This window comes from Aulonocara sp. 'chitande type north' Nkhata Bay, linkage group LG19, assembly GCF_057382095.1.
Source record: "Aulonocara sp. 'chitande type north' Nkhata Bay isolate Kocher_YH1m ecotype deep benthic linkage group LG19, A_spYH_male_GT1.1, whole genome shotgun sequence".
NCBI classification, from domain to species: domain Eukaryota; kingdom Metazoa; phylum Chordata; class Actinopteri; order Cichliformes; family Cichlidae; genus Aulonocara; species Aulonocara sp. 'chitande type north' Nkhata Bay.
In genome coordinates, this window is record NC_141362.1 from 27,311,094 (window position 1) to 27,328,540 (window position 17,447).

At 41.8% G+C, this 17,447-nt stretch overlaps 1 protein-coding gene across 4 annotated transcripts in view; it reads left to right on the top strand.

Moving 5' to 3' along the window:
• The window catches only part of stac (SH3 and cysteine rich domain), a 36,362-nt gene extending 19,504 nt beyond the window's left edge, over positions 1-16,858 (top strand). For all 4 annotated transcript variants that reach the window (XM_086275963.1, XM_086275964.1, XM_086275966.1 and 1 more), the window contains 8 exons: positions 372-453; positions 609-715; positions 1,476-1,557; positions 2,329-2,396; positions 5,411-5,508; positions 9,260-9,311; positions 9,827-9,964; positions 11,823-16,858. In XM_086275963.1, the coding sequence (XP_086132089.1) occupies positions 372-453; positions 609-715; positions 1,476-1,557; positions 2,329-2,396; positions 5,411-5,508; positions 9,260-9,311; positions 9,827-9,964; positions 11,823-11,921 (726 nt within the window). In that variant the 3' untranslated portion in view covers positions 11,922-16,858. The remainder of the gene's footprint in view (positions 1-371; positions 454-608; positions 716-1,475; positions 1,558-2,328; positions 2,397-5,410; positions 5,509-9,259; positions 9,312-9,826; positions 9,965-11,822) is intronic.
• Positions 16,859-17,447: the final 589 nt, after the last annotated feature.

A 17,447-nucleotide genomic window follows, 5' to 3' on the forward strand; every position in this document is an offset into this window, starting at 1 on the left:
AATTGCTTTGTAGTGTTTGCCAGCTTTCCCCCTCTTTACCTTATGCACAGGTTACAAAACGCAACACATGATCGATCTTAGAAAATGATATTCCCTGTCCTCCTCTTATTCTCACGAAAAGACGAAAAAAGCCATTTAGCTGTTTTTCATGTTAATATTAGGCTCTGCATTCATTCACAGTGTTTGACTTCCATCCTGTGCACCATCCAGTGTAGCAGAACTTTTCCCTATGAAGTGAGAGCCACATTCCGAGACTCCAAACGAACAGAGTTATGTGCTGTATTTAATGGTCGGAGCACTTTACTGCCTGCGGTGCTGTATATTGATTTGTCTCTAATGCCTGTCACCGCTCTGTGTCTTTCTCGCTTCAGCCAAAAGGCTTTCGGCGGTACTACAGCTCTCCATTACTGATCCAGGAACAGTATGGCTGCATCAAAGAAGTCATGCCTATTGGTGAGCAGCTTATCTTAGGATACTTTTGGTTCATTTCAACTTAATTCTCCCAAAACTGGGTTTCTAATTGAGCAGTTTCATAAAATGGATGCACAAGGTTTTACAGTCTGGTAATTTGCCACATGGTTTTGTGTCTGTAACATGCTTTTCTAAAGCCTGCGGCAATAAGGTGGACCCCGTGTATGAAGCCCTGAGGTTCGGCACATCATTGGCACAAAGGACAAAGAGAGCCAGCGGTTCTGAATCTCCCCACAGAAACTCTGTAAGAGCAACATACCCCTCTCTACTTTTATTTAAAGATTAATTCGATTTATTTATTTATTTTGCCAGTTTCTTTTTGTCCATATCATAAAGTATCCTCTTTATTGTGGCATATAAAGACTTTCTATCAGGAAATGGACTACACTTTATATTTTGTCTCACTGTAGCAGACACTGTGTAGCTGATGATCTAAATAGATATTGCTACTGCAGGGCTGTAAACACTACCAATAAAGGCAGTCTGGTCCAGACCTATGACAGGAACTCTCACGTTACAGCTCTGAAGATGAATTAAAATGATTGTTTAGCCAAAGTCCCTTCCGGCCTTCTTCCATCGGTACGTTTAATGCACAGGGAAATGTGTTCTTCACATTGTATCACTGCTAATGTAAGCTAAACTGCACGAGAAGTCTGGATACGCACCTCTGTATGATGACATTTGAAAGCTGTTGGGTTAGGGCCATTCTGTCCTGTCCTCTGCAGCTGTTAGTGAATGGGTGTATGTGTGTGTCAGTTGAGGCTTACAGAGACAATGTGATCTCAACGGGGGTTCTCATAATAGTTTCCAAATGTAGACTATGAAACAGCATGTTTACTGCTCGCCAGACTCCCAGATAGCTGGTTATTCTGTAAAAAAGAATGAATTTTAACTAATCCTGTGCTCAAACCTTCAACTATCTATCTAATTAGTAGTACATCATTCCCTCTCTATTTCTGCACTTATCTAATTGAATTTTGCCCGTTCAATTTTTGTCTTTGCAGACCAGTGATTTGGATAAGGTTCCAGAGGAAGTTGTGGCTCACAGCAGCAGGCAGGAGCTGTCGAGAAAACACAGCGATGATGGTGAGTATTCACTGCAGTACACAGTGTGCATCTGGATTAATGCCACGTAGTGACAGGAAAAAATGCACCGCTGTTGCTCTTCCCATAAATGAGAGAATTGAAGAAGGTTGCAACATCAAATTCTCCATCTATGAACCATCAACGAAATTTTCTCCTTATTCTCCATTAAAGTCAGTCTTTAAAATAAGATGTTCTGTGAACTTTTCTGTGTTCTTTACTGTGCTTAGCTCTTGATTCAGCAGTGGGCAGGGTTTTCCAGCTGTACAATAGCATCTGTAGTAAAGGGCAATGCAGTGACCCTTTATACTCCAGAGTATTAAGCCTAAGACGATAGAACTAAAGACTACAAAAAGAAGACATTGTTTTGGAAAATGCTGTTTGAAGCATGGTAATAATACTGCTGAACTAACCGAACAAAAGAAGAAATGACTTCACTTTTAGCTTGTGTCATGTGCTCGCCTTCCAACTGCTCTTGTTTTATGATTAGCTCAAGCTAACAAGGAAAAAAGCTAATTATGTTAACTGAAAACTGTATGTGGATTTCTATGATCACAGTGATGACATTTAGATTTGAAGTGCCACTTTCAGGCCAATGGTTCCCGCTGTAGACATGTTTATGCTCTTGATTTAGTCTTGATTTTCTTCCACATGTGACAACATTAGATCCATTTTTTGTCTTCTGATACAGTTATATCCTGCTACCTTAAAACTAAGTACAACTTTATTCAGACTGTTTAGTTGGGCAAAGTTCATTTTGTGTTGTTTTCTCAGTTTTTACGGTCGTTGAGAACGGGACAGAGCAGTACCACCACCCAGAAAGAAAACCCGACAGTTTGCAGGTGAGAAACCATTATTTTACATTTTATAATAGATTGGTTTTGTGTGCATGTGCATGAGTATAGTACAACACTGAGAAGTACTGTTCTTGGAATACCAGTTTATCTGGATTGATGTTGTCGTTTTATATGCAGGAAAGAGTTGCACGGTTTCTTTTTTCCTTCTTAAATCTATGTAAATGTCAGATGGACAGACAGACAGTCCTTATTTATAAGTAACACGTGTTCCTCAAAGCCAAAAAGCACAACAGCTGTCGGTTGTTTCAGCCCAGTTTGTTCTTCGGAAGCCACACGAGCTTCCAGTTTAGTTTAAAAACAGACATCTGAGGTACAGATTGATTTTTCACATGCAGATACAATTTGTTGTCCTTTCACAAATTACAAAAAAGCTTTTTAGAGAAGCACTAAACTGGTAATTATATAGGTAAGAGCGAGAGAAAGTAAAGTGACTGCATCCTATAACTGTCTTTTCAGCAGTTTCAGCAACTCTGACTGTGTAGTGAACTTTTCCACATTTTCCCTCTTAGCTTTCACAACGTTAGTTTTTTTTTTTGGAGCTCAGTTCCTGAACTTTCTGGCTCACCTGAGAACTGATACCCTGCCAGCCCGTTCTTCATCTCCGCCTCCATCATCACTGCTAAATTTCCCAGGACTTCGGGGGAGCACTCTCTTTTCTCTTCCTGCCGTAACAAATCAAACCCGGTCTGACACGACCACTGGCCAGCGCTGATACAGACAACTCTTGACCTTGATGTTTGGATTCGGTCTGTTTATTCTCCACAGTGTAGATGCATCGCAAAATTCATGCCAGAGAAAGAAAAAGGTTAAACCTCTGTGAATGTCTTATCGCCCCCTGTGGAGCATCCATGAATATTTCATTGGCATATTTCAACTCTTCTCCTCCTCTCTGCCTTTTCCTTCCACGCTGGAATTTGTGGGAGAGGTGTTCTTAGTATTGATGCTCTTTGTAGATATTTTCTATGTGCCGCCATCTATTCTGTTTACTTTTATTGCTTAACATGTTTATCTCCGTTGTCAACAATGGAAAAAGACCACAGATACTCAGACAAACACAAAAATGAGCAAATATCCGTACAAGGGAACACACACGCGCAGATGCACATATAAACACCTCGACTCTGCAATATAATCTAGCAGTCCAGTCGTCCATTTCAGAGCTTGAAATGCATTGTGCAGTGTTATCAGGCTGGACCGAGCACAGCTGGCAGCAGGCTGTTTGTCTGTCAGCCGACAGCTCCATTAGCTCAGGCTGGCGGACAGACAGATGGAGGCACTGCAGGGTAATGAGCAGAGAAAGGAAAAAAGGTTGAAAACGGCTTCTTCCCTTGAGAAGGAGCAGTTTTCAAATTGAGATGAGGGACTCACGGTCTCAAATGGGAACACATGACAGGATGGCCATCTGTTCACACTTTTCAGGTTTAGTGTTAAATTCTCAGAGATCAATAGCCAGTAAAATGGTCTGATTCTTGCTGATTAATGACATCTTTTTGCTTCTATTCTCTTTTTTTCTTGGTACCTTCTCTGTTTTCTTTTAAACTGCTGTGGCCTCTGCTCATTCACTGCTGCTGGACACATAAAACGTATCATCATTTGGAAGCAACTCGTAAAAAATACTGATAAATATCATTCAGGCCCCAGACCTGGAGCCTTTAAGTATCTTTCAGCTGTTTTTATCTTTATTTTTTGCAGCTTTGCTGTTTTGAATCAGCCTTAGCTCTAGACAGCAGGCAGCTGATTTAATGAAGATTTTCTGATGGCCCACTTTATTTGCCCACTCAGCAACAAATGGCATGCCTAGTTAGAGCTGGATCGTTCCAACAGGAGTTGTAGCCACCAGAGCTGAAGACAGCACTCGACTTACACTCGTGAGATGGCCAGCATAACACAAACATAACACATAACACAGAGATTCCTAAACAGGAGATGCTTATTCAGTTGCCAGAAGTTTTGTTAAAAGATGAACTATTCCAGTTAAACTACTAACTGAGTGTGCATGAACAGACCTGACAATTTGAGTAACTGAGGTTATAGTTTATAGAGATTCACCGATTCACAGATCCAGATTTAAAACCCTGTTTTTCGCCCCAATCAAGCTCCAACCTCCCACGATCCTGATATAGGGCTAAAAAAAACTGATGTATGAATATAAGATTAAACAGTAAGTATACAAGTAGTATCTATAATGAGCTTTTTTACATTTGTCCCTGCTTCTTATTTTGATAGCTCTCTTGCAAAGGAGATTATTATCTCACCCAAACCGACCTCACATCCACTGATCCCGGCGGCCACAACATCGGGACCTCACAAGGCCTGTGAGCTGCTCCTAGTTAGTTGTAATGGATCGCCACTGTCTGATGCAGTTTTCACCCAGAAGTCACAGAAGCACTTTTCCTCGTGGCCGCAGATAACTAAGCTCATCCATCACCCACATTTCCAGTCCACATGGCTGGTGCTGGGGGACCAAAAGCCACTTTTTTTCATTACTGTAAAGTGCCACGATTATAGAAAAGTCTCCTGCTGTCCTAAAACAGCTATTATCCTTTTTTTTTTTTTTTTTGCATTTTCCTTGCTGTTACCATGCAAAAAGAGGGCAAGTTATTGTTTGGATGGATTTCATGGGCACAGCAGGCACGATTCAGATTCAAGGTGATGAAATGGGAAAACACACCCACCAGGTTTTATGAGCAGGTGTGAATAGCGCCAGAATGGCGGCATATCTCCCTGCTAATTGTGCTAACACCTCTCTGAGAACTTCCTCTCCACCCACAACCATGTCCTGTTTAAACTTCCCAAGTGTTTGTAAGAAAAAAGAAAAACCCCGATCTTTCTCCCACTCATGTTGATGGAGGATTAAAGGGAACAGATTGTAAAGCAACTTAAGCAGCTCCTCAGTCTATCAGTGTGCTGTAAATACACTAATGTGAATGCCAAAAGACTATTTTAAGATATGACAACAGAGAAAGTAGTGTTAGACTGCATTTTGGTCTGTCTTGTAGATGGAGCAGAGCATGCTACAGAAAGACGTCCTCAAGCTCAACACGTATGTGGCCTTGTACAGCTTCACCGCCCAGGAGAGCCACGACCTGGAGATGAGGTTAGCGCACGTACACACACATGCACAGACGCTCTAATAATAAGAACACCTGCACATGAACTTAGACTGTGAATTAACTGACTTTGACATAGTGATTTCTTTAGATAGATTTCTCTTTTCTTTTAAATAAGAAATAGAAGCAAATACGAGGCTCACGCAATGCAACCCAAACATGATTTATCTTCACTGAAATTTAAGTTCAACTTTCCGAACAAAACAGATGGAATTCAGCGCTTACTCATATCCTCAAAGGGAAGGGAAGCAAGGGAAAATTTAAAAGACAAGAAGTCATGTTGCTCAATTCTACTTTGTTCTCTCTTTATCTTGTGTCATTTTTATCTTATATAGACTAATTACTGTCTTCAGAGACAAGAATGGATTCACAAAAGGAACTAATTAGTGCCCTCTTTTTATGTAACACTCCTCAAAGATTTATTTCTCTGGTGTGGCCTCATTAATGTTACCTGGGTGTGTGCCAGCATTATTTATTAATATCAAATCTGTTACATGTCTTCTTAGATTTATCTTCAGAGAGTATGAGGGTCTTTGAAAGTCCATTTATAGATCCTTTAAAGGGTCCCTTCAGTGTACCAGGCACACATGCTGTTTCTGAAGGATAACACTGAGTTTATTGTAGTTAAAGTGATGAGACATTCATACTTTTCAGGTCGGCGCAGAAGCAGATACTTGCATAATTTGGGCACAGATGCCAAAAGCCTCACTTGTTCGTGTATTGTTCACAGTTTGCTCCATAACGATTAGACATTTTAGTTATTAGTAATTACTAAATGTAATTACTAATTAGTAACATTTAGTAATTGGCTATTAGTGGTGGAAGAAGTCCACCACTAATTGCTTGAAATAGGTTGTTTTGAATTGTAATAAGAATGTAAACAAATATTTTGAAATTCCATCAATTAAAGCAAAATACTAATTTCAAAAACTGCATTTAAAGTGTCAAAAACTGCATGATATCTAAAGGCATTACATTGTGGAGCTTGTCTATCATTTTCCCATTTTCACAGTGACCACCACCCCATCTAGACTATTGTTTTGGTAGTTTTTAATTAAATCCCGAGACAGTGATCACCTAATGGGTCACCCATGGTGTCCAAATTGGACTCAGAGTCAAAGTTTCATTGGTTATTTTCAATGGATTTCCCCTCAGTCATTAGTTTGTGCCACACTAAAACCAGTGACACTTAAACTTTAGTGCTTCATGCTTTAAAATAACCTTTGAATTATAATGGATTATGAGCTTGATAACATCATTGATGTTTATGTTGCTCATAGTACAAATAAGTTTGTAAGCTCAGCCATGGCATCAACACAATCTTAAGTATCACCTCAGACATTATTCACATATGCATTATTCTAATTTTGAACACTTAGTCAGACAATATTGTGTTATGATAGTATATGAAAAAAATTTCTGACTTTTATACTAAGCAGGCTTATTTTGAGCTTTTTAGCCTTTATTTTTGACCGGACAGTAGAGTAGAGAGGAAAGCGTGGAAACAGAGGAGAGCAAGGAGAATGAAATACATGCAGGAAAACCATCCCTCCTAGTTCTGCCTGAGCTTTCTTCCTGTCAAAAGAGAGTTTTTCCTTCCCACTATCACCAAGTGCTTGTTCAGAGGGTGTCGTCTGATTGTTGGGGTTTTCTTTCTGTTATTTTCAGGTTTTTAACTTACAAGAAAACATGCCTTGAGGTGACTGTTGTTGTGATTTGGTGCTCTACACTATCCCTCTGAACTGAACTGAACTGGTCACCTGCTCAGCCCAGTGAGCAGTCAGTCTCCCCTCGCTCTCTCCCTGCTTTCCTGTCGGCTCTCTACACTTTCCTATCGATAGAGCCAAAAAATAACATAGTATTTCCTAAAATGTTGGCGCAGACTAATTTTAAGCAGAACAGGTCAGTATTTTCTGAAAAAGTTGTATTTTTACTCAGTTGTATAAAGCATTTGCATTCTATTTTTATCCTATTGTATATTTTATTCTATTTATTCTACTGTATATAGTATTTTATTTTATTTTATTCTATTCAGTACAGTATTTTATTCTTATTGTATTCTAATTTTGCTATATAACTTTTGCACTGTCCACTTCCTGCTGTGACAAAACAAATTTCCCACGTGTGGGACTAATAAAGGTTATCTTATCTTATCTTAGCTTAGCTTAGCTTAGCTTAGCTTATACACAAGGCAACAAGTTGACAGTCTGAGTCAACTTGTTCTTGTTGCTGAGACTCGGGGGGGGGGGGGGGGGAAGCTGGTGTTTAATTTCCAACCCAGCCTGTGAGTTCACTGTCTGTACATTTCCAGACATGCCTGGTTCATGATGTCAGCAGTTGTTTTTGGTTTTAACAAACAACTAATTAAAATCACCTGATGTAGCACCGGTTGGTCTGTGGTCAGAACTGAAAAAAAAGGTTGCATTTCTGACCCAGAGCTACACAGCCTTGGTGTCCTCAAAAACATATTTAAAAATTGCATCCAAAGATTTATTAACATTGACAGCAGACGATGATTTTTACGCACACATACTTGAAGAGTAATTTAAAGTAGGCAGAGCTTCACATGTCTGGCCTGCCTTTTTATCAGTCTGAAACGAAGGGTCCAGGTTTTACTCCCCGCCTTAACCATGACTGATTGGGCGTCATACTTTGAAATAGGCCCTCGGGAAAGAACAGTCCTTCAGCCTAAGTGCCCATTTGTTCTTGCTCTCGCAGAAATCTTCTGAGGATTTAAGGACAAGCGAGCAGGAGTGCACTTGTTCTTTTCATCTCTTTCCTACATGCACACAGTCGTGGGTCGCTCCCCTCCCTCGTCGAGAAAAAAACTTCAGTCGTTACACTTCATTTGAAATTCATTCATCTCAAGTACTTCAACTCCTCCAATGCCTTTATTTCAAATCTATTTTCCTCTTCTGAAAGGCTGCATGAGGGGTTTTTTTCTTCCTCAGCTGGGCTTATTTCAGGCTGTAATCAATACCTCAAACAAAAACACATAAAACAAAGATGATTGAACTGATTCCTTATTCAGAAAGTTCACATTTCATTTTAATTTTAAAGTGTGTGTGTGTGTGTGGGGTGGGTGTGTGGGGGGGGGGACGACAGGTTTATGATTAGTTTCACTTTCCACCACACGCTTTGATTACTTGATTACCTTTGGCCACAGTGATTGTAATGATGACGAATGTTTTTGCAGTTTAGCAGCACAGCAACCCTCTTCTCGCTTTCACAGCTCATTTTTTTCGTAATTAAATTATTTGAAGTAACATTTCCCCTGCTTCTAATTGGAGCATTAATCTGCATTGTTGCCATCACCTCTCAAGATTTTACAGTGTTGGGCACTTTGCGTTTCTCACCTTCCATGAAAGGTGTTTTTTTGTGAATCATTTCCTTTTTGAATCACAAAAGGAAGTAAAAGGAAGACAATTACATAAACCAACACTTGGCACCGCAGCGTTGGTCCTTTAGATTTTTATTAGTCAAATTTAGCCCGTAGCTTTGAACAGATGTTTGTAATTATGGCACACAGGGCAGTGGGATAGACTGATTCATGCATTTCCTGGATGGATGAAGGAAAATTACTCGGAGCAAATGGAATTTAGGGGCATTACATGCCATTTAAGTGTGAAAATACCCTCTCTATCGAAGTCTAAATGTCATTATGTTTCCAATCAGTGATGGATTTGAGTATTTTTCCTTTGTTTTCAAATAATTCATGGATGTTTTCATGTATTGCAGAGCAGGAGACAGGATCTTGGTGGCCGATGACTCCAATGATGACTGGTGGAAGGTAGCTATTACATCTCTGTGTTACAGCAAAGTTTCACTAAGTTTTTTTTACACAAAGCCAAGAAAAAGCTTTAAAAGAAACAGACCGATAAATGATATAAGTCTGGTTGTGAATTATAGGAGCAAGGAAACAGGGTAACTCGGGACACAAATGCATAACAGATAAATTAGGGAGACGAAAGGGCCGATTGCATGACAGCACAGAGACAACCTGTCGCCACCAGACCATGAAGAAAATCATCACGCATTTTAACACCATTGTGCTCTGTAGGCTGTAGATAAACAGAGACATCTGGCCAGTTTGGTCTTTAAACAAGAGATACCAAGGAAAGAGGCAAACATTAGCACCTGATGAAGCACCTGCATGCAATGTGAAAACATCATAGTGAACCTAATACATGATTTACAACAGCATTTACTCTAAAGGTGTGTGGACGGTTTTTATCAAGGCTTCGATGTAATCGTGCCAAGTTTGAACCCTCTCATGTCCTGCCGTTTTATGACTCCTTTTTTCAGGGTGTAATTGAGGACAGGATCGGATTCTTCCCAGCAGCCTTTGCTCATCAACTGCGGGCTGGTGACCAAGTCTTCAGGTGTAACAGGACGTTCATCGGCTGCAAGGAACAAGGCCAAATCACCCTGAAGGAGGGACAGGTACTGCAGGCTTGAGCAGATGTGTCCTCGTGGGGGATGAGTAAAAGCTGTTTTAATCTCGAGACAGTAGTGAAGTGTCCAATGGCAAACGTGTAATAGACATGAAATGGGCACTCATACAGAAATTGCATTACCAGCAGGGAAAGACAATATATTTAAAGCCACAAAAAGCGTACTAAGTACATTCCAGGGTCCTTAATGGTCAGACTCGATTAAGATATGGGGCTGATATGTATTTACATGTAAATGTGTTAATAATGTCTGTTTAAACACGCTCCCGTGATTATTTCATGTTGGCTTAAATTAAAATAAAAAATGATCTTCATTGACCTAGACCAGTGAAACTCTCTTTCTGTCATCATGAAGCAATATCTAGAAAATCAAGTCACATGACATCGTCTGTTGTTGCACTTTCCCAAGTGGAGCACACAGTCGGGATTTAGCTACAGTACCTGACAGGTTTAGGAAAGAATGGCATCTGGGTAAGCATGCGAGAGGTATGACACGACCACCTTTGGCTCATTGTAGATTCACCAGATAATTAGCTACTGTATTCTCACATAAAAGCGATTGGACACTAAAAATGTTTCTTCTTTTCACGCGAGAAGCTGAGAAAAGTTCAGAGCTGCAGTGATTATGATAAAGTGTTCTAGGAGGGAACACGGGACTTACGTCAGCCTGGATCCAAGCTAGTCTGTAATCAGGTCAGGTATGGGAGATGTTTGCTGTAACACATCTCAGGTCTGTGTGTATGTTTAATATCAGGATGGATTCAAGTACACTCTCTTCATCAAGGCGTATAACACAGTCGTACATGTTCAGCTACAGCTGCGTAAAGGATAGACGATAGAGCTGCATGCTTTAGTGGCAGTGTTTGTTTGGGTCAGGTGCAATTTATGAAAGTCAGATTTGGAATATGTCCAGTATTCTGATTTTTTTTAATGCAATGCTAAAGAAAACTGCAAACAGTCGTTCTTATGATTAAAAGTAAGGATATGGGTCCTTTTCATGGCACTTGTGGAAGCTTTTAGTAGTCTTCGGGCTTAACATTAGCACGATTCATATAGGGAGCAACATCTTCATTTTGGGTTGGGGAAGCAATGACCTTATTATGGATATTAACATTTCCACATTAGGCCTGTATCTAATTCACGAGCACACTCCAGCTACTACATTGCATCTGATTCATATTATCCAGCAGCTCTTCAGACATCATATTACCTTCCTGCAGCTCCCGCATTGCCTCTTACCTCCAGTGACTCTTCAATTGTAGACAATTATTCACTGAAAAGCTCAAGTGGATTTGGCAGACAGAGGAGCATAATGGCTGCACTTAAATCAGGACCCCTTTTTCCCACAATGCTGTCCAGGGCATGTTGGGACTCTGAGGAGATTTAAAGTAAGCAACCCCCAGTGGAGATTTAACCACCAAACACAAAATGATCCTATGACCCACTCACTCTCCTTCCAGCCTCTCAATCCCAAGGGAAGTTGTTAGGGAGTACTCAGATCAAGCTTGCAAACACAGTGTGCTCTGACTTATTGTGAGTGTCAATGAGTGAATAAGCTTGATCATGTTATGATCTTATTTCCTTAAAACACACTCCTGCTGTCTATAATTGATTATTAGTTTGATAACCATTATGTATTTTTAAAAGAGGCAATTTATAACTCTCATAAAATATACATTCTGGATTTTCCTTATTATGGCTATGGTTTTCCAGCATCTTACCTTCCAGTAACTCAGAAAGGATCCATAGTAAGACCTGTTTGTGCTTTATTAGGTACTTTTTTCTGATTAACTGCTTTCTACATGTTCTGTTTGTCGGTAAAGTAAAATTTTTCTTCTGGCTTTCAGATCTGTGTGAGCAGCGAGGGCGAGCACAGCGGCTTCATCAGAGTGGAGAGCGGAAAGAAGAGGGGCTTCGTGCCCTGCGATGTCCTGGAGATCATCTGAGACAAACTTTCAGAGAAATGAAGACCGAGACGGAGAGAGTCAGAGAGAGAGAGAGAGAGAGATCAGGATGAGCCACCTGGAGGAGTTCACCCCATCAGAAACTGGAGTTCGAACTCGTAAAAGCGGCGCTTGTTTTATCAGCACGCCTTCCTCTTTGTTCCCTCTCGAACCAAAAGGAGAGATGAGATGAGAAACTGCTTTTTGTTTGCAAGGAGACGGGAGATCACTGTGTCACTGGATTTTATTTAAATTTATCCTAGATGGGGTTTGTTTTTTAAAATTTTCCCCTTAGTTCTATCCAGCCTGTTTACTTTTTGAAAGCAGGGCTAACATTTTAAGCCTAAAACACAAACACATGCTTGAATGATTATTTTTCAGTATATAAATGGAAGTCCTTCAAATAATTTAGTTTCTCATGCTTTTATATTATGCTCCAAGCAAAAATAGAGTAAATGCAACATAGTGTAAGCTCAAAGATGGCTATTTTGAATGGCAGAGTGCACATCATGGGAGGGCAATGGAAAATAAACTGAAATGAACACGTACGAGCAACTTGTATAAACTGCTTACTGCAAAATTAGATTATTTAAGCCTCCAGTTTGTCCTTTGTCTCTCTACAGAGTCCTCCAAAAAAAAGGAACACGTTTCTCTTGTAACAGGTACGAAACAGCAAAGCGCAGGAAGTTAAAGAAAAGCACATAAGGGAGTAATTTCAAAAGAGTTTGAAATTCTCTGTGGTCTTCCAAAATAATTGCCCGCACACTCCCAAGCTTCACTGTCCTTTCACCATCTTTACTTTCAAGACTTGTCTCAAAATTATTATTTTATCCATTGATTTATTATTTGCTTAAATTTTTCATCAAAGATTTACAGTATGGCAGTATAATAGGAACAGAATAGTGTTTTTAATGATCACAATGTGTTTGATCTGCTGGGAAAGGCCTGTGGAGAAAATGTGTTGTGTATTTTCAAGATCTCCGCAAGACCCTTCTGCAGACACTGGTGCGGACCGGAGTAGCTGATCCACGTGTCTTCTCCAGACTCCATCGGCCACCTGAACTGTATATGAAACTGGACCCGTTTGAGCAATGACAGTTGCAGGAACCCACTTGTGTACTCCTCGGTAGTTCCTGGCCTGCACTGACTCGCCGGTGCTGAAGACTCTGCCCTTGACCTTTTGACCCCTGTACATGATTTGTTTCTCTTGTTGTTTTTGTACAGTGTTCTTCACAGTCGAGGGTTTCAAAAGATCAAAGGTAGTGCGCAGATCTCTTTTGAACATTGCGTTGGCAGGAGATGTCCTTGTGGTCGCATGTGGACTATTCCGGTAGTTAAGCAGAAACTTGTGCAGTCTCTGATGCAGTGTTCCTTGGCCTTGTGATGTTTTCAGTGCATGTTTCATTGTCTGAACAAACCTTTCTGCAAGACCATTCGTTGCAGGATGGTATGGAGCTGACGTAATGTGCTGCACTCCATTAGCCTGTAGGAAAGCCTCCATTTCCTGTGAAACCAGTTGAGGTCCATTGTCAGAGACTATCTGAGTAGGAGATCCAAACCTACTGCACATTTCTCCTAGAGCTTCTATGGTCTTTTCAGTGGTGGCTGATTTCATGATGGTCACTTCAGGCCATTTACTGTGTGCATCAACAGCTACAAGAAACATTTTGTCCTCGTATGGACCTGCAAAGTCAATGTGTACCCGATGCCATGGCTCCTGTGGGAACTCCCAGGGATGAAGAGGAGCAAGTGGTGGGTTGTTCCGGACCATCTGACACGAAGAGCAGTTCTTAGCAATCTCCTCGATCTGTTTGTCCATATTTGGCCACCAAAAATAGCTTCTCGCTATTTCCTTCATTCTCACTATTCCACTATGTCCTGCATGCAGTTGCTTCAACAGTTTTGGTCGCAGTGACATGGGAATGATGACTCTCCTCCCCCACAGCAAACATCCCGCCTGAACAGAAAGCTCCGCCCGCTTTCCCAGGAAAGCCTTCAGGTCTACACCCTTACTTGCAGGCAGACCCTTAATGATCCAGTCCAGCACTGCTGCCAACACAGGGTCATTTCTGGACGCCTTTTTCACCTGCACAGCCGAAACAGGTGCTGTCTCTACCTCCCTGAAGTAGAGGATCTCAACTGTGTCAGAGACGGGTTTTTTAACAGGAAGGGGTAACCTGGACAACCCATCTGCATTGCAATGAGACTCCGATTTGCGATACTTGATGTCATAAGAATGTCCTGACAATATCAACGCCCACCTCTGGAGACGTGAAGCAGCAAGATATGGAATCCCTGTATAGGGTCCCAGGATGGTTGTGAGAGGCCTATGGTCAGTAAACAGTGTAAACTTCCTACCGTACAGGTACTGGTGGAATTTCCGAACACCGAATACAATGCTCAGCGCCTCTCGTTCCAGCTGAGCATAGTTGGACTCTGCTGTGTTTAATGTCCTTGATGCGAATGCAATTGGCCTTTCTTCGCCATTTGGGAGAATGTGGGAAATCACTGCCCCCACCCCATAGGGAGAAGCATCACAAGCAAGCTGAATTGGGAACTTGGGATTGAAGTGGGTTAGCACCTCAGATGCAGTCAGTGAATCCTTTGCCTTTTGAAAGGCGTCTTGGCAGCTTGCTGTCCACTCCCATGCTTCTTCCTTGCGTAGCAGGTTGTGCAGTGGTTTCAGGAGTGATGCCAAGTTGGGTATGAACCGTCCGTAGTAGTTCAACAGCCCTAAGAAAGACTTTAACTGACTGACATTTCGTGGTGGGGGTGCATCCACGATTGCTGTGATCTTCGAAGGTGCAGTGTGAAGTCCATTTGCATCAATCACGTGCCCTAGATATTCCACAGATGACTGGAAAAAGTCACATTTCTCCTTACGGACTCTCAATCCGTATTCCTTCAGCCTCTGAAGGGTCGCATCCAAGTTGCGCAGATGCTCTTCATCATCTGCTCCTGTACACAGGATATCATCCAGATAGCATTGCACACCAGGTAATCCACTCAGGATTTGATCAATCGCTCGTTGAAACAATGCTGGAGCTGATGTGATGCCAAAAGGCAACCTGCAAAATCTGAAAAGTCCCTTATGTGTGTTAATAGTCAACATGTCACGTGACTGCTCTTCAACGTGCATTTGCAGGTAAGCTTGGTTGAGATCTATTTTGCTGAACTTTTGTCCTCCACTCAGACCAGCAAATAAGTCATCAATCAGTGGAAGGGGATACTGCTCTGCTGTTAATACAGGATTCACGGATACCTTGAAGTCTCCGCAGATCCGGATTCCGCCGTCCTTTTTGGGAACTGGAACGATGGGCGTGGCCCACTCGCTGGTCGTAACCGGCTCCAGAACACCATTCTTGACCAATGCGTCTAAATTAGACTCCACCTTGGGCCGAATGGCGTACGGCACAGGTCTAGCCTTCATAAAGACTGGCTTGGAGTCAGGCTTGAGATGCAGCTTCACTGTAATTTTTTTCATGCTGCCCAGCTCCTCACGAAAAACCTCCTGGTGTTTTCCCAGTATGGCCTGTAGCTGAGAGGAACCATGCGACAGCTTTCTCACCTCTTGCCAGTTGAGTCTGATTGTTTTGAGCCACACACGTCCCATTATAGCAGGGCAGTTCTTCTGCGTAACATACACAGGCAGCTTAGCAGTTTGGCCATTGTATTGAACAGTCACCTCTGCCATTCCTTTCATAGGCACTCGATGTCCAGTATATCCTTTAAATACTGTGTCGGAGGGTTTGAGTGGAAGGTGCTTCAGACATGTCCTATAGACATTATATGACACTAGTGATGCTTTTGACCCAGTGTCAATCTGCATTTTTACAACATGTCCCTCCAGTTTGGGCGTGACCCAAAAGCCGTCTGAGGTTTCGTCCACCTTCAGTATTCGCACAGTATTTATTGCAGACAACACTTCTTCATCTGAGGAGTCATTTGCTCTATCCTCATGAAGCTTAACTGTGTGAACATGTCTTTCTTTTTTGAATCTTGCAGTGCCTCTTTTATTCCCAGGCTTTGAGCCCTTATCCTTGCACCTTTTGTTCCTGCATGCCCGTGCTACATGACCTTTTTTTCCACAGTTGTTGCAATCCATTTCTTTGCACCAGCAATCACTAGCAAGGTGTCCTAACTTGCCACAGCGGAAGCATGGTCCCTGTGCATTTGCTTTACCATTGTCTAGTTTGTGTACTCTGTCTGTAGCATGTAGCGCATGGGCTTCTTTTGATGCCATTTCCATGGTCACACTGATATTAATTGCCTTCTCAAGAGTCAAATCACTTTCCGTGAGCAATTTCTTCTGTGCAGCTTCATTTCTTAAACCACACACGAGTCTGTCTCTTAATGTGTCATTTAAAACATCTTTAAACTCACAGTGTTCAGCTAATTTGCGTAACGATGCAACGAACATTGTGACAGACTCACCCTCTTCTTGGTTTCGCTTGTGAAACTTGAACCGTTCAGCGATCACGAGGGGCTTGGGCGAGAAGTGTTTGGTCAGTGTGTCCACGATCTCTGTGAAACTTTTACTGCCTGGCTTTGCTGGCTGTAGCAGGCTCCTTAGCAGGGTAAAAGTCTTTGGGCCTATCACACTCAAAAAAATGGGCACCAGTTTAGCATCCTGTATGTCGTTAGCCGCAACGAAATATCCAAAACGCTCCGTATATGAGCTCCATTGCTCCGTGCTTTCGTCGAAGGGACCGATAGGGCCAGTAACTCCAGCCATTACTCGGCTCCTGGTTGAATGGCACTCTTCCCCTCACAACTGTTCCTTTTCGTAACGTCTCTTTTATCCGTTTATGTTTTGGTTAACGTCACTTACGGAGTCTGCCTTCGTCGTCCTGTCCGCTGTACATTCCTCCCCGTTTCGCTGGGAAAAAACAACAAAAAAAACGGCATCCACCTTCGCACACCGGTAGCGTCGTCCCACCTCCGGCGCCGTCTAACACCAGGTTAGCGCGAGGCATCAGCAGGAAAAAAAATGTAAAACTCCAAAGCGGACTGCAGCGTCGGTCCAGACGTCCTCGTCGCCACTTTTGTTATATCTTCACTCCGGGTTACTAGTATAACAATGATACTCGGACCACGACGTAACTTGCGGTATTTATTATAACGGAGCAACTTAACATGGAGCTAGCCCGAGCAACAGCCGAAAAGCATCATTTCCCATAATGCATCGGGGCAAGCCCACTACGGATCCTGTTATAACCCAAAATACACAACAAAATGTGTAACTAAATGACACATTTCTAGTTAGCGTGTTAACTTCGAAGTGCTAACTGGTGTGCTTTTCCTCCTCCTCGGCACAGACTCTCATGAGCGGGACTTCATATTCAGTTTATAGCCAAGTGCATTTACAGCAAGCTGTTGCATCAGAGTAGATATAGTATATCTGTTAAAGGCTGTTCTGCACTGAAACTTGGCTTTATTGAATGTCCAAGGAAGCTTAACTGTACATAATATATGTACAAAAATAAAATTCTTTATTAAAGTATTCTGCAGAGAGTTATTCCCGAAAAG